Consider the following 26,412-nt stretch of genomic DNA (forward strand, 5'->3'; position numbering starts at 1 on the left):
GGGATGAAAAATTCAATGAGCAAATGCTCTCTGTGATGAACTATCCTCCTCATCAAATTCCATAGCCTCTTCTCCTAGGCATCCCAAAATGCAAGTGTTTGTGTGTGAGGGGGGAAAACACAGGTAGCCTTTCACCCAGCTCCCAGGGATGGCTACTGGAATAGTAAGCTAACATTGATTGTTATACAGGGGTGGGGTGTATGTGTGTGTTAGCTACCCACTTTCTCTTGCACACTCCACCCCTTCGCTCCAATCATAGCTCACACTATGAGCTTTATTGTCTGTTACCTCAGTTTTCTAAATAAAAATGCATGATATCAGAATAATAGGATCTGTATTATTTGTATCAACTGCATCTGGGGAGTGACACACAATACAGATGAGTATATCTACTGCACGGCCACCTTGTTACAAGCAACGTACATAAATGTGATATTATTGTCTGCTCGTTCATGAGAACTGTTTTTCAAAGCCTCTCTGATTTGTATTGCACCTAAATGAGCTCTCTTTATTGAATGGGTGTTTGGCTGCTCATAATTAGCAGCTTGGCAATCTACCTTGACACCGCCACCCACAATAAATCTTCCTCCTTATTTTCACAGATATTATAGAGCGCATAGTACGCAGACACCACAATGACAATATTGCTTTTGCTGAGGTCTAAACTAATAAATAGGCTCTGAAAGCATGCATATGAGATGGTCATTCTACCACCATTCTGCACTTGCTCAGTCTATTGTAGACCTGTTCGTGGAATCATGCCATCAAAGGGCACACTGAGTCTCCACGGGTAACTATAGGCATTTCAACAACCTCAATGGTAATTTTATGGTCTGGGAAGAAAGTTCCATCTTGCAATTTTCTGACGAGACCAGAGTTCCTAAAGATGCATGCATCATGCTCCTTTCATGACCATCCCAGGTTGATGTTGGTATGATGGCCCTTGTAAATCCATCAGCACCTGCAACACCATGGAAAAATTGTCCTTGAGGTTTATGCACTTTCGGCAAGGTGGTCTGGTGCCAAGGTAGGCATATGCATTCCATCTATCATCCAATCACAGTTAAGGAGCCCTATCTCAGCCAAGATATCCACTATCTCCTGCACATTTCCCAGGGTCACTGTTCTTCCTAGCAGAAGGGCTTTGATTGCCCTGGATACGTGGATCACAGCAGCCCTCACTGTAGATTTACTCACTCTAAACTGATTCCTGACTATACTTGACTCATGGGATAAGAATCAGTGTTCCACTGCATCAGTTGGATCTATTATCACCAGCCTATGTCAACTGTTCCACTCAATGGGCTCAGGTATGTCTGTGTTCATGGGCCCCTCACATTCTTTCTTTTTCCAGTGGTTCCTAGCTAGACTCTTTAGAAACTGAAGCACAAAATGTGAGGTGCTTACAATGCTTGCCACAGCAATTTTCAGCCGAGCAGGGTCCATGTTCAGCATGTTTTGGCATCTGCTTCGATAAACGGGGAAAAAGTATGCCAAAAACTTGTTTGTCATTGCTTACAGGTAGGGAGGGAGAAAATGACTGCCTTATGGGAGGCTGATATTTACCCAGAACCACCTGCTTCCATGTTTGGGTGCTATCAGGTATTGGGCACACAACCCGATATGCAAATGCATGGCAGGAATTGTGGGATGGCTACTCACAGTGCATTACTCTTCAGGTTGAAGGCACCCATTCAACCTCATGTCCCCAGTAAAGACAGGCACCTTTGATTTTGTAATTTTGGGCTCTACTCCTTTAATGCAGACATAGCGTAATTTACAGCAGCCTTTGTTCTTCTCTAAAATACACTAGGAAACCAGCTTAGCTCAGGAGATGCCACCTTTAGATCCCTCTCATGAGCCAAATTCTGTGCTCCCTCTCTGTAGCTGAGAACTTGGGCACAATTTTAAAGATGTATTAGGAACATTTGTGATTAAAATCCATGAGTATTGAACTTGATAATCCTAAAAGATGAAGTGATGGATTGGTGCTTGTCTGTAAAAATAAATATTGTGCAAATATAAAAGTGTGCTTTGTGAGGTATCATTTTAAAGGATCTGCTATTTAAGTGTAGGTATCATCACTGCATACAAACCATGAAATTTTACTATGTTTGTTATTGAAATAAGTTGTGAATCTGTGAAGCACCAATGGGCTCTCTCCTGGAAAATAGTAAAAAACTACATTGAACTCCTCATTTTCGCTCCAACCCAGACTCTAGGGAGCCCAACACAATGTATTGTGCCAGGCCCCTGGAGGAGTTCATCTGGCCTGTGAGGTTGGAGCACCAGGGGTGTGATGTGATTTTCTTTTCCTTCTCTTCCTCCTCTGTTGGGAGCCACATATGTGAGGTTCCTTTTTTCTCCTTCCCACTTGGGGAACAGTTAATTGAGGGTTTCTTTATTTCTCTGTTGGAAGCCACATTTGTGAATGATTCTTTTTTCTCCTTACTTGGGGACCAGGTCAGCTAGCGTTATTTCCTTCTTTTTTTGTTTCTCATATGAGTGTGGCCACCCCTCACTCAAAAAAAGTAGCCAATACCCACCTGTTTTTTAAACCATCTCTCTTAACAATTTCAGTTATACCTTGGAAAGGAAAAAAAAAAAAGATTCTGCAGAAACTCCAAATGATAGTGCTCCAAATTAAGGTGAACAACCTCCATATATTAACAAACACGACCCAACTTTTGGCATCCATTAATTCAGTCTGCAGGTGAATTCATAACCCCAAAGGTACTGAAGACTAATGAGCTGACAGATCTAATAGCAACAAGATGGATTCATAATTTTGTGCAAGTCTTTAACATTAATCCCAGAGATTAAACTGCATAAGTATGTAAATCTCTTCAGGGTCTAAAACTGCAACAAGGGAACAGCTGGATAGAGTGGTATTCTCATTTAAGAGATGCTGTTGCACAGTTTCAGTATCTGTTACTTTGAGTGACTGACTAATTTTGGCTTCAGGTCCAAATCATGATGGGTCCCTTACCCTCAGGACCTCACTCTAGTTATCTTGATTGCAGACTGAGTTTAACAGGAATATACTAGATACCTAGCCCATTCTCTTAAAGGTACTGTTGTTAAACTACTGGGGAAAGTTAAAAATGATGTATAGTATCAGAATTAGTTCTGGATAGAGTGATTGTAGATATAACTTGCACATCAAATGCTGATTTTTTTACAAGTACATTTTTGGTACTCCAGGCAGATTATCATTTAGGATATTTACAATCTATACTTCATTCAATGCATAATCAGAACAAACAATTTTTTGTGTATAAAAATGACAGTTTGTTCTGGCATATCTAAGTTTTAGATGGGGACACAAATTTAGATACCAGGTTGAGGCCACTATGAAAATATGGACTTTAATGTGCAAGAAAATAGCTACATTAAAAAATATTTGTACACTAAAACTAGATCTCAATCTTAGGGTTCATGAACTTGAATTTCTGAGATGTGAAGATGACAATGTAGCTAGAGAGGTAGTCATGTTAGTTTGTAGCTTCACAAATAACAGGCAGTCATCTGGCATCTTGGACACTAACAAATTGATCAAGTCATGAGGTTTTGTAGCCAGAGTTATAGTTTATTTTATGTGGCTATTTAAACTGTATTCTTATTTACCTTTTTGTTAAAGAGATTCCAGCAAAGATGACAAATAAAATATGGGTTTGGTTTTGCTTCACTGGCAGTGGGAGTGAGTGCAGGAGACTCTTATTAAGTAGAGGAAAAGGGAATTGGAACAAATCTAGTTCAGCCCACCATCCGAACACAGCTCTTACACGTCTCATTGAAATAGGTAAGACTGGCACTGGATGTCAGTATTACCCAGATATTTATAGTTACATTAGAATTTCTATGATAAATCTATTTTGGGCGTTTACTATTTTACAATAAAGATTCTTATTGAAGTTTATTTTAACAAATTGTTTCAGGAGAAAAAATGTGTTTTCAATATTTAAAAACATACTTTAGCAAGGACCTGTTGATGTTAATAGAAGTCCTCCCACTAACTATAATGGGTGCTGAACTAGGTCCCAAGTTATTTTAGAAACAGAAATGAGAGTAAAACTATACTCTTAAATGAGCTGTTCTACACAATTTTGTAGGTTCTAAAACTCTAATCTAAACTACAGACTTGGAATAATATTTAAAACAATTAAAAAACCAAGGCTCAGAAGACAACGTAATAGTGGCAGACGAGGTGCCAGTTCTTGCCAAAACTTTAGGCCTTAGCTGAGCACTGCAAATTCATCACTATTTCATTTGTTTGTTAATATGACTACGATGGTACGGAATGTATAACAATGTAGTTAGTGTGTCAACTTTATGAAATGATTGTGATTTGCTGCATGCATTACTCTCACAAATATAAGGTACTATTTAAGTTTTTGCTTTGTAACTTTAACATGTTTGCACTGAAACTGAACCCAGTCAGGAGGGATGTCTCCTGTCATCAATATGGCCTATCAAAACTAAATGGGCCGTTGTGGGATGTCACAAAACAAAGACTTCGTTAATTGTCCCTTACTTCTGTGAAGTAAATGCAAAAGGGCTCATCCCTGTTGGTTTGAATTTCAGAAGAAGTAAACAAAACAGAGGATAAGAAAATGTTAAATTTTGTTTGCTGTTTGGACTCTTACAGACCAGACCTACATAAGAGAAGAAAAAGTTCCCAGGGTTAACCTGTGTTAGGCATAGGAGAGATTCAGACTGACAGATTACTAAAGCTTTGTCATCTGTTGGAACCTTAGAATTAATTCCTTTGTGTGTATATATACATATAATTCATACCTGGCCCTGCAGATTTCCAAGACCAGCATCTGATGAAGTGAGTCTGTGCTCACGAAAGCTCATGCTCAAAACTTTTCTGTTAGTCTGTAAGGTGCCACAGGACCCTTCGTTGCTGTTACAGATCCAGACTAACACGGCTACCCCTCCGATACTTATATACACATTGTGAACAACTTGAGACAGCTTTACAGAAAGTTTACAAGTACTAAATTGGCTGTAGGGTTCTTTTACCCCAGGAGTACAACCATTGTAATTAAATGATATGACCTATAGTCATAAAGATTCAGTAGGATTGCTTCATTGATAAGCAAGGTGTTTTATCAAATCCTAAGTCAAAATGTATGCTTTAAAAATGCTCCACTGATTTTAAATGAACTTTTAACCATATTTTTGATTCAGATGCCATACTAATTCTCAGTTGAAACTAACAGAAGATTTCAATCACATGCAAACTAATTTAGGATTTACTGGAAAAGTTCCAGAAAAACCAATGGAGGATTTGATTCACAACACTTTTATTAACTTTACATGAGTGGCTTCCAGTTCCAAACACTTCAAAATCTGGCATGCAATCCTTGCAATAAATTTAGACAGTAGCAGACTGCTGTCATAGTAATGGTGAAGGTCCCTTCCAGGCCCATCAGCTATCAGTTCTGTTCTGAAGGAGGAGGTGCAGTAGCTGAACAAAATTTTTATCGTGGAAACACCACATATTCAGAACCTGACAAAGTGGGTCTTTGCCCTTGAAGTTTATGCTCCAAAATATCTGTTAGCCTATAAGGCACCACAGGACTTCTTGTCATACTCAGAATGGTACTGAATATGTATTTTAAAGAAAATTGTCCTTTACACCAAATACTAATATTCTATCTACATCCCACATATATTTACTAGCTCACAGAGAAGAAATAAAACACTAATATTTTGTCACATTCAATTGTTTGTCACAGTCAATATTTAGTCTTACTATAGCTCCATTTATTAACTTAGTATTTATTTAGTTATGTATTTTACAAATTTATATACAGTTTACAAAATTACAAACTATATATTAAAATTAATTTAAATGTTCAACAAAATGCAGCCACATGTAGGAAACAAGACCGTTATATTCTTAATTTTACCCAGCTGAACTCTATGCTATGTAGCCAAATCATGACCAAGACAAAAAAATGCACAAAGCACCAGAAAACTTCATGACATATAACTTGCAGCATTTTGTACAAATAATTCTGTCATAGGGAAAAAAATGTAAGAGGAGCTGTGAGGAAATCAGGACATCCAGAAGTCAGACATGTTTCCACAGAAGACTCGTACTCTGGATCAACCCCCTCTTCCATACCAAGACAAGATTCTAAAGGCAGAATATAATTCTCAATAATATAAGGCAGGCAGTACTATCTTTTAAACGGAAATCTCCATAGATGTGGAGGATAATGATATTACTGTGAAGAGTGTTTCTCCCTAGGCCCTGAACTCCTCTCTGTTATGCCCTTTTGAAAACATAGGAACCCCATATGTACAGGGATTGCTTCACAGATAAATCTGAATGAGAGAAAGGAGCAGTTCATTGAATTAAGGCTGATGCATACCCTCCTCCCAACACTGACAAAAAAACCCTGACATACTGTGGATCTTCTGACTTCTGTGCTTGACACAGGGCAAGTGAACTGACCCTTAATGATTCAACACTTAAACTTAATGCCATTTCCATCTATGTCTTAAGTTGTCATTGGCAGATTTTTATAATAGGCTGTTTTAAATTAATTATACTATAATTACTATAACCAACGCAATGACTTTATTCACAATTTAGCCTTCTTGGGAATCATACTTAAGGGACTCACATAGAAGATCTACCATGGAATCATAGAATACCAGAACTGGAAGAGACCTCAAAAGATTGTCAAATTCAGTCCCCTGCCCCCACAGCAGGACCTAGCACCATCTATATATCATTCCTGTTAAACATTTATCCAACCTGTTCTGAAATATCTCCAGTGACTGAGATTTTACAGGCACCCTAGGCAATTTATTCCAGTGCATAAGCATCCTGACAGTTAGGAAAATTTTCCTAATATCCAACTGTCATGTGGCTGGATTTTTATATTGGGTCTGGAAACCATTTTAATGCCCATTGTGGCTATTGGCCCCAAATATTGTGCAGGGGGGGATGACACATGTGAGGTGTCTAATGAAAGCTGATGATTCCCTGAATCTATCTATGCTACTTAGAAGTCTGTATTTTATATGTAGGTAAAGTTATAGATTTCAACTATGTAGTTGTATTAGAAAATAGTTCAGTTCTAAGCTTCACAATAGGAGGTATGAACTCAGCCCCAGCCAGGATGAATGGACTATAAACAGGCGCTCAGACACCAAATCCACATTCCAGATGCTTGGGCCCTGCAGCCCAAGGTCAAGTGACCTGAACTAAAACAAAGGAACAGGTCTCTTTCAGAAATTTGAGACTGTCTTCTGTGATTCATCCAATGGAAGTTTGCCACTGCAGCTTATCTGAGTCAGGTGAGGGTGGACCCTCAAGGGACTATGGGAAGAAGAAAAGGCTTTTTTCCCTGAACACAAGAGCACACAAGAGAGAGCAATGCTATGGACTTAGCTGTGTGCGTCTTGAATCCTTTGTTTTTTGGGTTTCCGAGGATCCATGTACCAGGGTGTGGACTCCAGCGGGCTAGACCTACAGTGCTTTGATAACAATCTATGTAACCTGAAATGAACTTTCAGAGACTTTTAAGAATCATCAAATAACATCTTGCTTTAACAATTCTTCTCTCTAACCCTGTTATTTATTAATAGATCTTTAGATATTAGATCTAAAGAATTGGTGAGCGTGGGAGCTTCTCACCTTAAGCTGGGGGTTGTCGGTCTGGGCTGGTATAGCAGCTGAGAAGTCTGTGGATTTGCTTGTGTGGTTTCTGGCTGGCCAGAGAGGCTGGCAGAGGTGCTGTTGTGGCTGGTTGGATTTGCCCTAGTGAAAAGGAAATCCCCATCTGGGGCTACCAGTAGCCAGCATTTTAAGCAAAGGTACCCTGGATTGATTTCTCTAGCTGTGCCCAGAAACCCTGTACTAACACACCAACCTAAACCTCCCTTGCTGCAATTTAAGCTCATTGCTTCTTGTCCTATCATCCGTGGCTAAAGAGAATAATTTTTCTCCCTCCTCCTTGTAACACCCTCATAGGTACTTGGAAACTGATATCATGTCCCCTCTCATCTTTCTCTTTTCCAAACTAAACAACACTATTTATTTCAAGCTTCTCTCACAGGACATATTTTCTAGACCTTTTGTCTTTTTAGTTGCTTTTCTCTAGATCATCTTCAATTTTTCCACATCTTTCCTAAAATGTGGTGCCCAGAACTGGACACAATACTCTAGCCAAGGCCTAATCAGTGCAGTGTAGAGCAGAATTATGTCTACTGTCTTGCTCACAATAGTCCTGTTAATACATCTGTAGTATTCAGAGGCACTGAGACCTCATCTGGGGTGAGTGAAGTCTCTGCTCTACAGACTCAGCTGAGAGCCAGCTGACCTTTAGCTCAGGTGGTAGAGTGTAGGGCTTTAGCCCCTATGCTTGCAGGTTCTATTCCTAGTGCCAGCAACCTGGGTCTGCCAGCATTGCACCTGGTGCATTGGTCAGGAAAGAACTACTGGAAGGTCTCAGAAGCTCAGGATGTACTTCCTCAGCCCAGGGAAGCATGTAGTACCCAGAGACACTGAGACCTCAGCTGGGGTGAGTGAAATCTCTACTCTACAGCCTCAGCTGGCCTTTAGCTCACATGGTAGAGTGCAGGGCTTTAGACCCTATGCTTGTAGGTTCTATCTCTGGTGCCAGCAACCCAGGTCTGTCAGTGTTACACATCCCAGAATCGTGTTTGCTTTCCTTGCAACAGTCACACTGTTGACTCATACTCAATTTGTGGTCCATTACGACCCCTAGATACATTAATAAGTGCAGAGGACCAAACAAACAAAACCCCCCAAAACAAAAATTGTAATTAAAAACTGACAAATCAAATACATAGGAGTGGGATGAGGAGATGTTAATTGTCCTGCCTGAGATAATTCTTTTTTTTTTGGACCTCTGTACTTATAAATGTCAGTCTGTATTGGAAATAAAATAGATCTGAAGAAGTGGGTCTGTCCCATGAAAATTCATCACTCAATAAATCATGTTGTTAGTCTTTGAAGTGCTGCATTTCTGCTGTTTTGTTTTGTTGGAGTACAGACTAATACGGCTACATTTCTGTTACTATTAATTTTGTATGTGTGAAACTCAGGCTATCTATGTCTACACTACATGATAAATTTGAACATAAGGCAGTTAGCTTGATTTTACAATATCACCGTCTTCACTGAAAATACCATTGGGTCGATTTTAGGGAGCACTAAGGTTGACATTATAATACTGTGAGAGGCGACTCGACATAGCATCAAGTTTGAATTTAAAAGTTCGAATTAAGGCTAGTTAATAGACTTTATTAGCCTCCAAAGGTGACCTGTATGTATCCCATAATGCCCTACAGTTGTCCACTCTGGCCACTTCCATCTTTGCAGTGCTTCATGTGTGCAGGAATTAGGTAACAGGAAGTCCATAAGGTTCAATTTGGCACCAGGAAGCCCATGCCAGCTAGCCTCTGGGATCATGCTTGTAAGAGGCTGAGAAATGTCTTTTTTTCCTTTGCTATCAGTGTGGTCAACACATCTAACCTGTTAAAAACAGCCCCAACACGGAGTTCACGGTTCTGCCTCTCCCTCTGTAAGCCAAGCACTTGGATTCTTTTTCAGTGCTGATGCCAGCCCCTGCCCCACTGCATCATGGGGCAGCTAGGCTGAGGGGGTTGTGCTTGTATGAGAGGCCGAGAATCTTCTTTTCTGTGGTTTACATTTGTACAGGGGCAGCCCCTCCCTTCCCCACGGGTGCCATGCAGTCGGGGTCTTTCCCACACCGAACCACAGCACGTGGCTAGCCCCCAACCCAATAAAAGGGCATGCCTGCTGTTCAGGGCAGACCATGCTGCCAGGCAGCATCATGTCCTGGCTTGAGCACGGTGAGGGCTCCAAAGGCTGGAAAGATTTTTGGGGGCTTGCTGCTGCTGTGAGGGGGGGAAGTGTGCCCCCACCGCCAAAGATTTCAGGAGCTTGCCCCACCACCTGAGCAACACTGAAGGGACCATTTCAACTGGCCCTTCAATCAATAGTCCCACACCCCATGACTCCCCACCACAGTGGAATGGGGGACAGCCCTGCACAGTCAATCAGGGCTGGCCCCACCACCTGAGCAACACTGAAAAGACCATTGCAATTGGCCTTCAAATAACAACCCCACACCACACATCCACCCATGGATGTGGAAATTTGGTGAGCTCTATCTCCATGTTGGACACGTTTGTGTAGTGTAGTGGGAAGCCAAAAATCCTGCATCAAAAATGTCTTTATTCCTAACCTTTACTATTCTTTTCTTTCTTCAAGCTTTGCATTGCTCCTATAATACTTTCAGGGATGATATTTCTGGATTCAAGGGGTGTAGGTGGAGGGCCAGTGGCTGCAGGGCCAGTTGAGATGACACAGACCCCTGAGTGATCTGAGGGCACAGAGTCATTCATGCATGCAGAAATTGGATGAGCTCCATCCCCCATGATGGACATGTGTGTGTAATGAACTGGGAAGCCAAAAACCCTGCATCAAAAAATGTCTTTTTTCCTAACCTTTACTACCCTTCTCTTCCTTCAAGCTTTGCATTGTTCCTGTAATATTTTCAGGGATGATGTTTCTGGATTCAAGGGGAGGAAGTGGGGAAGTGGCTGGAGAGCCAGTTGAGATGACACAGACTCCCAGGTGATCACACGTCAGTATAAAAGACCCCCTGTCTGGCACATCACACCTGAAGCCAGCCTATTTGGTTTTCCTTTGCCTGTGATTCCTGACTTTCACTTATTTAACTCAGACAAAAATGGCTGTTTGCTGCTTTTTGTAAAATCTTTGATAATTCACTTATAAAAGCAAGAGATTTCAGTTAATTTGGTGATCTTTGTTGATGCTTTCTTTCCAATCTTTGTTTCTTTTGGCAAATTCCTTATCAAATGGCTTCCTTAAGACAGTCGCACCATACTGTGGTTTCAAGGGGAAAAAATAGCTGAGGAACCTATTTGACATGGCATAGTCATCTGGGCGACCCCAGAGCGCATACACCTTGTGATTCTCTACTCTTCTTTCTTTCCTTCTGGAAAAACAGCTGTTTGTTTTCCATGGGATGGAAATGAAGGCAATGCAATGTGGGAAGATGATGTCACACACCCACAACCATTTGTGGAGCACTTTTTTCCCATACTGCACCAGCAAAAATACCCAAAATACTGTGGGGCGGAGGGAACTGTGGGGTAGGTTCCCACAATGCACTGTTGCAACAGTTGATGTTTGGTGATTAAGTGTGGCAGCAGTAAGTCGACTTTGCGAGGAATTTGTGGGACTGTGAGGATAGTCAAATTAATATTTATAAAACTCAGGGTTACAAAATTGATTTTCATAAATTCAATTTTATCTCACAGGCTACGTCTACACTTAGAGAAGTCTTCAAAATAGCCATGCTAATGGTGGACCTCCCTGGCTGCCCCCTGCCTTAGGGATCTCGGAAGCAGGTGGCAGTGGTGTCGATGCTCCTTCTGGCTTCCCTGAGCCTTGGGGAGCTGGGAAGGAGATGGCAGCTGCTCTGGTGGCCCCCCCAGCTACCTCGAGGTGCAGGGAACTGCGAGGCTGCTGCCTTGGTGGACCTCACTGGCTGCCCCATATCTTGGGGAGCCAGGAAGGAGGAGGCAGCCACCCCCCACAACCTAACATACCTCTCCCTCTGCAGGGCCCCGTGCTGGCTACCTCTGGTGTGGTTGGAGAGCCCATGAGTACGTGCTTCCCACATGCTCTCTGGCCAACAGCAGCGCCAGCACTCCAGCCGGGGGCCAAATACAGGGCAATTAGCCCTTGTTAAAATAAGTTGGGATGCCTTTCTGGTGCCTGAAATATGGGGCTCTCCTGCCAAAAACAGGATAGATGGTCACCCTAAATATGTCTCATGGTATGGATCCCAGTCTATGCCACACACACAATCACTGTCACATATACATTGCAACACACACTCTATCTGTCACAAAGTCTGTCTCTCACTGTTTCTCTTTCATATTCACGCACTTTGTCTTTCTTTGTAGCCCCCCACCCCCCACACTAGAGGCTCCATACCTTCTGGGGGTTCACAGCTGGCCCACAACCAGTACCAAAACTCATGGAGTGGCACCTCTTTGCAATTATTGCCCACCCCTACTCTATCCCCAGCAGGCCAATGGACACCTAAGCATGGTCTCTCAGCAAATGGATTTTCATCCACTAGTATTTCCAGAAAAAAAATGATCCTGTGTTGCCTCGCAAGCAAATTGATCCTGAGACCTCCATACAAAATTTCCTCAAAATCCTGACCCTGTTATGTATCACTGCATTTCTTTCAACCTGCTGCTTACCTTCAGGATTCTTCTCCTTCTAATGCAGAGGATAAGGACTCATTACTGCCAGCAGGCAAGCAGCAATTTCAAGAGAACACAGGGCTGGGATCTGCAGAAGAGAATGATGTGCAGGGGCTGTAGTAGTACTCTATTGCTTCACACTCCTAAACTGGACTGCCTCTGATGACTAGAATGAGCACTTTTGGCTGTATATCTTTTTTATCAGAACTATTAAAACAACTGTGCCTACAATACCTGCAATTTTTACTTCTGGCATCCGTAGGACAGAGAATGCCTGTGTCACGGGAAACATTTTAGTGTTCCTGGGAACTTACAGAACGCAAGAGTTTCAAGTGCCTACTGTTTGGGCCCTCTACACTACTTGAATTCATGCTGGTTCTCACGTCAAAATGGTAACTAGGGACACTGTAGTGGGACCAGTTACTGTATTAAATAATCAAAAAGCTCTTCACTGTGCACTAAAATCATTTTAGAAATGAAGGCAAAAGGTTAAGGTGCTAATTTTCAGAAATGTACGGACTTGCAGCTCCCAATTATTTCAACTGAAGTTACACATGCTCAGCATTTTTATTAATCAGGTCCCATGTTACCCGGTCAAGGCCACCGTGGGAGTACAATTAGAGCTGGAAATCAGGGTTACTATATAGAGAGGAGGACACCCCCGGAGCACAAGTGCATGTGTATCAGTATTTACCAACTCATGTTCTATAAATGTGCTATTCTCTACATTAATACAATGTGAGTTGGTAGATACTGATACAGATACTCACCTCCTCCGGGGTAAGAAGTCTGAAGAAGTGGGTCTGTCCCATGAAAGCTCACCACCTAATTAATTATTTTGTTAGTCTTTAAAGTGCTACTGGACTGCCTTTTTGTTTTGATAGAATATAGACTAACATGGCTATCTCTCTGTTATTTTTCAGGGGTGTTCTCTTTTCTGAAAGGTCAAATACGGTAACTCTATGAAAACAGAATACAGGAATGTTTGCTTTCCTACCAATGTAACAGTGCCATAAAAACAGTTAACTGAATTCTATTATAGCCTACCAATTTCACTTCAATCCCCAAATCTTATCACAGAGTAGAAGTAAAGCTACTCTGACTCTCTACAGAACATTTGGACAGCAGTGCTTCCAGATGTTACAGTGTCACAGAAATCTGTATCCAGTGTCTGGGCCATGCTGAATCCAGATGGCTGATACATTTTTTATTGTGCATTGGGCCAGGATATGCTACAGTCCGACTTCTGTAATGAAGTAGGAGCAGCTACCTCTTTATTTTACTTTCCAGTGAAGCAGGAGTACTTTGTTCTTTATTTATTCTTTGAGGCTCTGCGACCAAAATTTGGCAAACTGGATCTAGGTACAAGAGTTATCTTTCTTCTCAGCTGTCATGCTCGGATGATGAGTCAGGCTCAAGGTAGTCCCTGTATGAGAGCCACAGGTAGCCTCATTTTGTGTTTAACGGGTGGGTTGTGTGGGTTCTGGGCACAAAGGTGGTTAACTCCGGGGTTTTGTGGGGCTGGGTTCAGATTTAGTGGAAGACTCAGGCTGAGCCACTGGGAGCTGTTCTACTCCATTCTGCAGCTCTCGGATGACGTTTGAGCGCGGGGGCCCAGAGGCTGGAAGGAGCGGGGTTAAGTCTGCGCGTTTGAGGCCTGGGTTCATCCCGCCTTACTGGGGCTGGAGGGTGGTGCGTGGCCCAAGAACTACAGCTGCTCACTTTGTGGTTGGCCCCGTGTGGAGCGCAGGATCCGCGCAGACCAGCTCTTACCTTCTGCCCTTAACAGCGAAGCAGAGCTGAACCCTAACAGCCCTAGGCCCCCGGCGGGCACAGGCCGGAGGCTCCGCCAGCCCCACAGGCACAGCCCGCTCCCCTTGCCCGGCCCTGGTCACGGTTCCTTCCTTACGCCTCGTCGCCGCGCGAACCCTTAGCCTGTCAGCGCGAGGGCGGGAAAAGGGGGCTGGAGAGGCGGGGCCTTGCAGGAAGCGCAGACGGCGTGTCAAACCCGCCTCAGCGCTGTTGCTGTGGTGGTCTCTTTAAGGCGGGGCGGGGGAAGGGGGGGGGAGGTGAGAGGCTCTCGCGATATCAGCCTTGGCGCCGTGACCTCCATGTGAGAGCGGCAGCGGCTGGTAGTGGTAAACACTCCCTGGGGCTTGGACATGGCTCCTGGCGGTGCCCTTTAGACCTGGCCGTGGCTGTTCGCTCAAGACGCTTCTGCTTGTCCTGGTGTGCCCGGGAACTCCACGCTCCGCGGACCCGTCGCTAAGGGCGCGCTCCGGGCGCTGGGGCGGAGGGGGGGGGGTCTGGTCTGGTCTCCTCGCCCCTGTGAGCGAGGCCGACGGCCCGGGAGGCGCGGGCTGCTCCGCGGGTTTACCATCCTGCCCCACTAAGCCGAAACAAAGGAGCGGGAGAGGAGCCCCCACCTTACACGAATCCCGAGAGCGGGCGCGAGCCGCGACCGGCAGCCCCCGAGCGGTCGCCTGCCGCGCACCATGTGGATCCAGGTCCGCACCATAGACGGCACCGAGACCCAGACCATCGACGACCTGAGCCGCCTCACAAAGATCGAGTGTCTGCGGGAGAAGATCCAGGAAAGCTTTCGCGTGAGCCCCGAGCGGCAGCGCCTCTTCTACCGGGGCAAGCAGGTGAGGCGGGAACGCCCCCTACCTGCCGCCACCCCTCCAGCACCGCGCTCTTTGTGTTCCCGGAGCCGGCGCTCCGGGCTGCCGGGCCGTGCGAGCCGCCGGCGTCGGCTTTTGTTTATTTCCTCTCGCTGGGCCTAGGGCAGCGTGAGAGGCAGGAGAAGCCGAGCAGCTCCTCTCCGCCGAACGAAGGAACCCGGCAGCGTCCCGGGTACCACGGGGTGTCGGAGCGGCTCCTTTGTGTTTGCTTTCTCAGCTGGACGGCCCCGCGCCTGGGGCCCGGGGATGGGAGGAGACGCGGCGGCTCCTGGAGACTTCCCCCCTTGATATCCCCGCTGTGGCTCGGGAGGCGGCTGCCCCGGCGGTGTGCAAAGCTGTTTCCAGGGCGGAGCGCCGCCCTCAGGCCCCGCACGTGTGTATGTGGCTGGGGGCGTGACGCTGCCCAGCGCGCCGAGCCGGCCCCTGAGCGAGCGGGCTTCGCTCCTCCCCGGCCTGGCGCCGTGGACTAACGGTTTTGCGGCATTGCCGGGATTGCCTGTGCTCTGCGCGGGGGGGGCGGAGGCCGCTCTGCATCGGACTGGCCGCCGGGGGAGACTCCGAGAAGTAGTCCCTTACTGCTTTGGCTTTTACTTGCAAGCACTGAATACATCTGAGCGTAACTTGCCCCATCACTAGTTTTACCCCTTGTTCACATTAGCCCTTGTCGTTTCTGACCCCTCCAAACGTCCCACAGTTGCACCTTTGCCATTGGGAGACCCGCCACAGGCGGAGTACCAGTACCCACTGATGTCCTACTGCTGGCATTGCCTAGCCTTGGTTTGAACAGGTTGCCACTACTGTGCTTAAAATCTTTCCAAATAATGGGCAGACCTGCAGCACCTTGAAGACTAACAAGTTTATTAGGTAGTGAGAGATAGTGGGTAAGACCTACTTCTTTAGATGATTATATATTTTTTTTTATCTAAAACTTTTGTTTTGGCTATAGCAAGCTAGCCCAGACAATGGCAGACACAGCTGTATCCAAAGAGGATCTGACCTAGTTTGTGCCTAGAGGTGTAGATACTGTCATCTTAGGGTAGCATCAAATGATACGTGCTGATTACTGCTAGAGTAATAGAGGGAGGACACAAAAGACAAAGGAAAGGGAGGTTGGCTGTAATGGCAGCAGAGATACAGTGAACCCTCAAAATACATGGTGTCACATTGCATGCAACTCACTTTAAAGCGAGTTAAGCACAACTTGAAGCTGCTGTGTGGCTGTCAGCCTGCTTAGCTGCCCGCAACTGTGGGTAGCTAGTCAGGCTAAGAGCCCTTCTTCCTGCCTTCCCACAGTGGTACCCCTGAGAGCTGTGCAACTGGGGGAAGCAGCCAGGAAACTGACCAGCCCTGGTGGGCTGTTTAGTTTCCTGGGTCCCGGGAGTGCCCGGGAGCTGGGAACCAGGCGGCAGCCTGGCTCCCCTCTGCTGGCAGAACCAGGAAACTGACCAGGGCAGCAGCCCTGTTCAATTTCCTGGTTCCAAGGAGTGGAGAGGAGCCAGGCTGCTGTCTGATTTCCAGGTCCCTGTGCTTGTGGGACCCAGGAAACTGACCAGCTTTGCCCTCTGTTTCCCAGGTCCTCACCAGTCTGAGAGCCAGGAAATTGACCAGCCCAGAGGAGCCAGGAACCAGGTGGCAGCCTGGTTCCTGTGTCCCCCTTTGACTTTTGTGAAAATTTGCGTTACGGGGGGCTTCAGGAACGCAACCCTGGTGTAACTTGAGGGTTTACTGTACACGCTTAAGTGTGGTTGAAGAAGAGTGGCTTGGTCTGCCATTGGATGCAGTTTGGCTCTAATTGTGTGGACAAGTTTATTTTTCTCTAAAATTAAACCTTAAAATTAACTGTGTGTGTGAGTGAGTGAGAGAGATGAGAATAACGGAAGCAGTCATAAGGAATAGGATTTAATATTGATTGTCAACAAGGTGACCCTTACCCTAAATTTTACTTAAAAGTATTAGAAAGGTAGCCGTTCTACTCTGTATCTGCAAAAACAATGAGGAATTCTATGGCACCTTCAAAACTCAGATTTATTTGGGCATACATTTTTATGGACATAGTCCCAGTTTTTGCCCACAAAAGCTTATGCTCAAATCTGAGTCTTTAAGGTACCGCAGGTTTCATTGTAAATTTTACTTTATTTAGTGCTTCATAGAATGAGGAAATATGTGAAAGATGATTTATGAAGATTGTAACTTATGTGGCAGGGGTGTTAATCTGGAAGTTAAAATTTCACTTGAGAATTAAAGTTGTGATAACTGTGAAGCCAGAAGCTGAAACAAAGCTTTGAACAGTTAGAAAGTGGGCAGAGTTGGCATCAGTTTAACTTTCAGTCATGCCGATGTCCATGCATTTACCCACTTCCTGAAAGAGAGATTGAGGCCTGTTATGTTAACTACAGGGATATAGAGCTGGTTACAGCAGAAAGTCAGTGCTTTTATTTCCACCTCCATCCCTCTCATGCAGTGACTACACAAAAAACAAACAAAGTGCTGTATAGGCATTCATCACTGTAGACCCAGAGAATTAGAGAACTCTGGTCTGATTCCATCTATACTACAACTTCCAGTGTTGCTGTAGTAGGTCTGGCTTTTGTTAGACTGGCTCTTAAGGTGGAGAAGCTTAGATCAGGGTAGAGTTTTCTAAGGTCACGTTTTCTCTTGATTGTATTGTCCTCCTACAGAATAGAACTTCCTCTTCTGCTTCTCTTCATCGGCTATTCAACTCCACTGATTAAAACTGAAGTCTTCTAATCGGTCTGTGTTAATTCTCTGCAATTCTACTTTTTATAGTTATTTAACAGACACTTGGCATGATTCTCAGAAAAGTTGTAGTTGTATATGAATTTTTTTAGCTTAATTGAAAGTTTTTACACTTCTCAATTTTAAATATGGTAACTTTTTTTCTTTCTTCTCTCCTAAAATTAAACTTCATAGAGTTCAGTCTAGATTTGACCCTTGCCAATCTAGAAGTCAGACCAGAGAACTGAAAGGAGGTCTCTGAATTAAGGATGTCTGCATTACAGTGGTACAGCTTTGAGGCTGCAGCTGTGCTGCTATAACAGAATATTTGTAGACACTTCCTCTATCAACAAGAAGGGGATTTTCCTGTTGGCGTAGTTACTCTACCTCCGAGAGGTGAGAACTGGGAATGGAAGAAATCTGTCAGTCTAGCTTAGGGGTGGGAAACCTTTTGTGGGTCACTGACAGGTAGACAAATAAGTTGGGGACCACACAGTGAGGACCACCCCCCTCCCCCCCAAAAAATCACCTTGCTGGTGGTCCCTGGCTGTATGGGAGTTACAGCTATGAGGTCTGGGCAGGAGGGAGGTGCAGGAGTGGGCTCAGGATGAGGGGTCTGGGTGGTAGAGGGTACAAAAGGAGGCAGTGGGTGTGCGGGGGGGTGTCAATGTTGTGGGGGTGCAAATGAGGGCTGGGGGATCGGGTGGGGGGAAGGCTGCAGGAGGGTTTGGGGTGAGAGGTCTGGGAGGGAAGAAGTGGAGGGTGTGAAGTGAGGGGTCATAGTTGGGAGGCACAGGAGTGGATAAGGGGTGTGAGGTTTGGGTGATGGGGGTGCGCTTACCTTTGCAGCACTCCTGAACACACGTGACTCTGCAGCCCCTGCTCTCAAACATGGCCCTGCACCACTGTGTTTGGCCAGAATTCCAGCCAATGAGAGCATTGGTAGGAAACATCCAAGCAGGCTGCAAAGGTTGCTACTGCTCTCCCTCCCTTCCTTTGGCTGGGAGAACAGCAGCAAACAGCAGCAGAGAGCCCTGAGCTGCTTCCTGCCTTGTGTCTGAACCTGAGGTCTGAATCCAGATCATGGCTTTCCTGATCTGGCCCTTGAGGTTCCAAACACTCCATAGTGCTATGAGCCAGATTCTATGGAAGGGAGCCCCAAGCCTTGGAGTCTGGACCCAGACAAACCAGGGGTTTTCCCCCCTGTGGTCCAGCTGTTTCTATGCTGGGGTTTGTTTGAACTAAATGCAACGTTGTGGCAGTGTCTACACTATCCCTAAACTTCGAAATGGCCATTTTGAAGTTTACTAATGAAGCGCTGAAATGCATATTCAGTGCTTCATTAGCATGTGGGCGGCCGCGGTGCTTCGAAATTGATGCGGCTCATCCCGACAGGGCTCCTTTTCAAAAGGACCCCGCCTTCTTCGAAGTCCCCTTATTCCCATCTGCTCATGGGAGTAAGGGGACTTCAAAGTAGGCGGGGTCCTTTCGAAAAGGAGCCCTGTTGGGGCGAGCCACGTCAATTTCGAAGCACCGCATGCCCATTTCGAAGTTTGGGGCTAGTGTAGACGTAGCTTGTATGTGTAAGTAATTGTTGTAACTGTCTCATGTTTTAAAGTGTGACTGGAATAGGCGGTGGCCTTAAAAATGAATAGGAGGGTGTCTTTATCTCAAGATGGGTGGAACAAGGGAAGACACTAACGGTTGTTTTAAAAAGTTTTTAATACCACCATTTCAGTCTACCTAGCCACCCACATAGGCCAGGTCTACAACAGACCTTAAAGTCAATTGCAGATACACAGTTCTAGCTATGGCAATTGGGTAGCTGGAATTGACTATCTGGCTGTCCTCACTGAGGGAGGTTGATGGGAAAAATTCCCCTGTTGACCTTCATTTCTCCTTGTAAGATTGAGGAGTACAGGGGTCAACTGTTGACCCTTGATAGTTTAATATCGAGCATCCTCACTAGGCATGTGAAATCAAACACCAGAAGACTGTCCCTGACTGGGTTGATCTTTCTGGTAGTGAAGTGTTTTTAACTCTGGGTAAGTCCCTAATGGGCTGTAATTATACTGATAATTATTCTTGTTTTTACTTTTTTGTGACAAATCTGTAAAGAGCTCTTCTGGTGGCCTCTTACAGATGGGAAGTACATTTGCAGATGGTATAAAATAAAGTTTTTTGTTTTGTTTTCCCTGAAAGGTGCCTGAAGGTTAAAACTCGCAAATCAGGGAAACCAAATTTCAAACAGTTCTTAACTCAGCCTGTTGCCTTTTTGCAGGATTAATGTGCATTGTGGGATTACTGGGGGAATTGTGACTGAGTGTTGTGCGGCTAATGTGATGTTCTGGCTGACTTATTGCATGTGTTACTCTCTTCATGATATAAAGGGTGGAAGTTTCTTTTTATTTGAAGGCACAAACTAATTTGAGCTCAAATAAATATATTCTAATTCTGAACTCCTTTCCTGTTAGTGGAACCGATAGAAACTTTATCCCGTTTTAAAAATAAATAAGTAAAAGTTTTAAAACCTTTACAGGCTAGGTTTTTATGTAAAAAAAGTACAACTTCAGATATTTTAAGGTCACAGCTACACTGCTACTTTACTGTGCTGCAGCATTCTCACTTTGGGGTGTGGGAGGGCCCCTCCCAGCACAGCAAATTACAGCTCTGTAAAGCACTACTGTAAATTGGCTTTCCCAGCACTGTGAGCTGCACGCTTCATGTAGGTGGTTTACACAGGCGACATCTAGACTACTGTGGAAGATTGACCCTGACTGAGGTCTGGGGTTTGATTTTTCACACGTGCGAAATGATGCTATCAGGGGTCAAAGTAGACTCCTGTGCTCCTTGCAAGAGGAAAGGAATAGGAAAAGTTGAAGGGAGAAATGCTCCCATTGACATTCTCCTGTGTAGACAGACATGAAAGTCTACCGCATATAATTCAATTTTAGCTATGCAACTGACATAGCTAAAATTACTTTCTGTAGTTGGTTGTATAGATGTAGAGGCTGTGGCCACACTAGCTCTTCCTTTGGGAAGGCCTATGGTAATATGGCACTTTGGGATATGATAATGAGATGCTATTATGCAGCACCTCATTTGCATAATGGTGGCCACACACATCTTGAAACTGCCTGTCTCGAAACACAGCTGCCCATATAGCTGGGGGGCCTTTTGAAATGTCCCCCTGATTTCGAAAACCCCTTATTCCCATCTGGTTTTGGGAATAAGGGGACTTCAACATCAAGGGGACATTTTGAAAGCGCCCCCCCCCCCCCCCGCTACAGGGGCAGCTGTGTTTTGAAACTGGCAGTTTCGAAGTGTTCTTGGCTGCCATCATGCTAATGAGGTGCTGCATATTTGTGGTAGCACCTCATTAGCATATCCCAAAGTACCATATTACCATAGCCCCTGTGAAAGGAGAGGCTAGTGTGGCCACAGCCAGAATGTTGGGCAAGCTCTCTTCTGGCGCTGAGGCGTGCTTTCATTTTAAAGTGCTGTTGTGTCAATACTCCAATGTTTAAGTGTAGAATTAACTGATCTTGTTTAGAGCTATACTGTAAGGTCTCAGAGTACGTGAACTCAGAGTACGCGCGCCCCCCCCCCCCCACGACTGACCCCGATTCCTGTTGTAAACCCTGTAACGAGATTTCCACTTGGGCTTAACTTGCTTCTCTCCCTCTTCCCCCACCCCCAGCTTAACCCCACTGGCTCTGCATGGCCTGGGCTCAGCCCTCCACTGCACCTACACATAGCTCCTGCTAGCCCCTCACCCCTGCTTATGGCTCTAGCTCACCACTTCTAAGGCACGACTCTAACTCAACCTCCCTGGTCCCTGTTCAACACCCCCTGCCGGCTCACCTGCCACCCCCACCTCTGGTCGCCACCCCTCGTGCATGGCTCTGGTTCACCCCCCACCCCATGCGGCTCCATTTCACACCCCTCGCATGCTGCCGTTTCCATACTCCTGCCCCAGTTTAAATCTCCTGTGCATGGCTCTGGTTCAACACCTTCCCCCCCCGCCCTCCCGCCCCGCTGGCTTATCACTCAGGCCCGGGTCTGGCTCACTGCCCGCCCCACGCAGCTCTGGCTCATCTGTTGTCGTCTCCCCGTCTCTCTCCCCCTGTTCACCATTCCTCATGCGTGGCTCTGGTTCACCCTCTGTTCCCCACCCCGGTTTAAACCCCCCACGCTCAGCTCTAATTCAGACCTCTCGCATGCGGCCCCGTTTCCATCCTCCCTTCCCGGTTTAAACTCCCATGCATGGCTTCAGTTCAAACCCCCCCCCCCCCCCCGCCCAGTTCACCCCCCTGCCGTCTCACCACCCATGCCTGGCTCTGGCTCCGGTTCAACCTCCCATTGCATCCTGGCACACCACCCGAGAAGGGCTCTGGCTCACCACCCTACACGCAGGTTTAGCTTAACTTCACCTCTCTCCCCCCTGCAGTCCTAACCCACCCCAGGCTTATTCCTCCGCCCCCACCTCTCATGGCCCCAACCCACCGCCAGGCTTAACCCTCTCCAACTGCCTCCCCCACCCCAGGACTTACCTTTCCACTGCTTCCTCAGCTGCAGAACATGTGTTCTGCCAGGGAAAAAGCCAGACCACCACCTTATTCAAAATCTGGGTTATGTGAGGGTGTGCGGAACGGAACCCTCATGTACTCTGAGACCCTACCGTATGTTTTCACAGCTACTTTCCAAGAGAGGATAATGTCCTCTCATTTGTCTATTTAGTACATGTAAAATGTACCCTTCAAGGTTACGTATGTTAGCAGAAAGTAGCTTAAAATTTTTTCTGCGGAAGCAATGCAAAACCCTCACAGTTCTGTTTGAGTCTGCAGAAGTTGAGCAAGGCCATTTGTTACTTGTCTCTTTCTAGAACAACAAGAAATCTTGTAGCACCTTATAGACTAGCAGATATTTTGGAGCATAAGCTTTCCTGGGCAAAGACTCACTTCATCAGATGCATGAGTGGCGGGGGTGGTGGTTTCAGAGCGATTATTTAAAGAATGGTTACCTCTCTGATACGGCTACCTCTCTGATACTTGTCTCTTTGTAGTTAACCAGTAATTCAGAATCTGTATTGCAGGAAATGTTGTTCTTTTTTCTGGGGGCTGAAGTACTCCAGTAAAATACTTGGTTTAAAAAAAATTACCTGGAATAATATGGGTAAGTGATCTTGTACTTTAAAAGACATACATTGCTTCTTTGCTTTACAGGGTGAGAGCTTTATCGTTGACTTTATTTTTCTAAACTGATTGTGGGGTGAATGAATACTGAAGTTCATGGTAATAATAATTATCTACAAATGTTTTTCATCCAATGCAGATCTTTTCCTTCAGTGGGTGAAATAATTTTTTTTTATGTGCACTGAGGAGAATCCTAAATTTCCCCTTAAGAAATATCATGTCTGCCCTAAAGTATACTCTGTGGAACATGAGGGTGTACTATGCTTAGTCTGCGTTAGTATTTTGTTAATTTGTTTGCAGCAGAAATTAATGCATGTAGCCGCATTCTGAAAGAAACCAGTCGCATTACAGCTTGAGATGCACATTTTCAAGATAAATTTCCCAAAGCTACTACAGGTCAGGTACATTACCATAATCTTAGCCATTTTAGCCTGTTGGTCTCACTCTTCCCTTTTGTGCAGCAGTGTTAAACTCTTGAGATAAGTGGTAACAACGAATGAAATTTAAGCAGGGCACTGACCCTGTGTACAGCTAAAATTTTACATGAAAACACCTGTGTACAAACAGACTTTAACTTAATTTCGTATTGTACAGAACAGAGGTCAACAACCTTTCTGAGGCAGAGAGCCGAAATTTGACCTGTCGACCTCTGTGTGGTCTGAGCACTGGTGATGCTTTTAAAACCGCCTAATAATCCTACTTTTACTACAGCTTCATTAATAAATTAAGATGCAGAGCTTTACTGTTTAGGTAGCATTTGGTAGCATTAGCTGGTCTTTTATTAATCCACAGGCATCATGGCTCTGAGCAAGCTCCTGGCTACGTGTGGGAGGAGAGTTGGGGCTGAGCTCCCAGCTTGCGTGTCAATGAAAGTCTGCTTGCGTGCTGCTCTTTGCAGGCATGCCAGGGATTGCTGACCCTGTACTAAGCAGTAAAGTTCTCCTGAGATGTTATGTGCTACACTGTAAAACTCTAAGCATGTACAAACAAATTTTTTGAAAAAACTCGTAACTTTTGTGGATTTTCATGGATGCAGCATAAAACTCTTGTCCTAACAACAAGGCAGACTTCTTTCTTTCCAAGTCCCAGTCCTTGATTCAAAGCTTGGCTGGGCTAGAGCAGGGGTCTGCAACCAAAATAACAAGCCATTTTTTTCAAATTCAGTTACAAAATTAATCCTTCAAGAGCCACAATGCATGTGAATACGAGGCAGTCCTTAGTAAATAAGAACAGTCCACTCACAGTAGAGCGCACTGCGTTATGTACTGACAGTGATGCTCTGTATGCAGATCCTGCAGGCCCTCCCAGTGTGAAGGTCTCTGGTTTGTCCCTGCCCCCCCCCCCCACCGTCTTGTTGGGCAGCAGCATCTGGCACTGCAGGCAGTTTCTGCTTTGCAGAACCAGCATGCACTGTGCCCAGACCGGGGTGGGGGCAGGATGCTGCTGCACTCCCAGAGAGCCCATGGCTAAAGCAGAGTGACAGAGAGATTGCCTGGCTGCCATGGAGACATGTGGGGACAAAGCAACAGGGCTAAGGGGAGGGGGATTCAGGAGAAGCCCAGCTTTGGGTGTCTTCTGCCTCTCCCCCCGCCCATTACTTTTTTCTGACCTCAGAATGCTTCGCATGTGTCAGGAGCAGGACTCTCCTCTCACTGCAGCCCACTCACCATGCTCTGCTTGAGCCCATCTGATGTAGCAGTAGGGCCAGACCCAACCTCCTGCCTCTCCCCGCCCCAGTCAAGCACTGTGTGGCTGCTCCTCCCTCCCCCACACTTACTCCTGACCTGGCCAGACATCAGAGAAGGAAGAGGGAGAATCAGCTGGAGATAACTGGTATTATTTCAGCAACGTTAGGGAAGGGTCATTACAGCTTGCGGAGCAGTGGAGGAGTCAGTGTCTGAAGCTGCAAATGACTTCTTAAGGAGCTGCATGTGGCTCCAGAGCCACAGGTTGCCGACCCCTGATCTAGGCCATATCTGTTCTTAAAAACCTCCAAATAAGTTGATCCAAGAGTCTTTCTTGGAAGCCGATTGCAATATTTTACTATCCTGCATATCTCCCTGGCTACAAATTGTCTATTCTGCTTTCAGTGGAAATGAAGAACAGTTCATTGCTCTCCTCTTTATAATGTCCCTTAACATGTTTGAAGATGGCTATCAGATCTAAATTTTTTGTGTTGGTCTCCTGGATTCTCTCTAGTTTATCCACATTTTTCCTAAAATACGGTGACCAGAACTAGGACCATGTGCTCTGAGGCATTACTAGTGCCCAACAGAGGGCCATTAGCTCCCAAGTCTTGTATATTAATTCCTGTTATCACACCACAGAATATTAGACTCTTTTGCAACTACATCACATTGTTGACTCACATTCAATTTGTGATCTATTATAATCCCCAGATTCTTTTCAGCAGTACGACCATCTAGTCAGTTATTTCCCATTTTGTAACTTTTCATTTGATCATTTTTCCTCTCCTCTCCCCCCCCCCCCCCCCCCGCTTAAGTATGAAACTTTACACTTATCATTGGTAAATTTTATCTTGTTCGTATCAGGCCAATTCTCCAATTAATGAACATTGTTCTGCATTGTAATTCTGCCTGCTAAAGTGCTTGTAACTCCTCAACTTGATGTGATCCACAAATGTTAAATGTACTCTTCTGTCCATTGTTCAAAATTCAATAGTATTGGACCCAGGACAGGTTCTTGTGCGGACACTGGTAGATATGACCTCCCAGTGTTTTTTTGTTGGAAACGTGGGATGGTGTAGAAAGCTCAACGGAGTAGGACTCTTCAGGAACACTGACCTTTACAGAAAGTTGCAAGTGGGGACTTACTTTCCAGACCACAGGATTGTAGTGGAGGATGTGGAAATGACCATAGTGATTCTGGAAGACTCAGCTATCCCTTATAGTTCTGGTTAATGAAACATTACACAGGGCACCTGGACAACAGTGAGAGTTTTTACCAATAGGCTGAGCTGATGTGGAATATACCTTTGGCAGATCGAAGAGGAGATGGAGATGCCTCTGTGGCAGCCTAAACCTTGTGGAAGTTCATAACCCCTTTATTAAAGGTGCTTACTGTACTTTGCAAAGTCTCTATGGAAAATAAGGGTGAAACGTTAGTTCACTGCAGAGCAGACTTACAGCAGCCAAACAGTAGGGCTGTCAAAGGAGCCGCTAGAGCAGCCATTAATATCAGGGAGGCTTTGAACAACCACTTTGACAACAAGCAGCATTTTTGGGGTTGCTTCCCTGCTGCAGCCCATGTAACAAATTTCTGTGGAAGAAAGTTCTTTAACAGTCTGTATCTGGGGCCAGAATAATAACTATGGGCTGTGAAGAGAAAATAGTTATTGTACCATTAAAAATGTTTGCTTTTACTGATCAGTACAAATCACAACCACACACCGAAGTATCCATGTTTGCTGGTAAGGGAGGGTTTGGGATAGGGTAAAGTCTCACAACTGTGTG

General features: G+C 45.2%; 1 protein-coding gene and 1 long non-coding RNA gene across 3 annotated transcripts in view; one reads left to right on the forward strand and one right to left on the reverse strand.

Annotated features, from left to right (window-relative positions):
• Positions 1–14,194, reverse strand: part of LOC142013475 (uncharacterized) — a 30,805-nt gene extending 16,611 nt beyond the window's left edge. The window contains exons 1-2 of the long non-coding RNA XR_012645652.1: positions 14,098–14,194; positions 12,322–12,412 (exon numbers count right to left, since the gene is read on the reverse strand). This is a non-coding gene — a long non-coding RNA (uncharacterized LOC142013475). The remainder of the gene's footprint in view (positions 1–12,321; positions 12,413–14,097) is intronic.
• A 240-nt stretch (positions 14,195–14,434) lies between these two features.
• The window catches only part of UHRF2 (ubiquitin like with PHD and ring finger domains 2), a 129,925-nt gene continuing 117,947 nt past the window's right edge, over positions 14,435–26,412 (forward strand). The window contains exon 1 of one of the 2 annotated variants that reach the window (XM_074994878.1): positions 14,435–14,972. In XM_074994878.1, the coding sequence (XP_074850979.1) occupies positions 14,820–14,972 (153 nt within the window). In that variant the 5' untranslated portion in view covers positions 14,435–14,819. The remainder of the gene's footprint in view (positions 14,973–26,412) is intronic. The other variant, XM_074994877.1, reaches the window with a different exon arrangement.

This window comes from Carettochelys insculpta, chromosome 5, assembly GCF_033958435.1.
Source record: "Carettochelys insculpta isolate YL-2023 chromosome 5, ASM3395843v1, whole genome shotgun sequence".
NCBI classification, from domain to species: Eukaryota; Metazoa; Chordata; order Testudines; family Carettochelyidae; genus Carettochelys; species Carettochelys insculpta.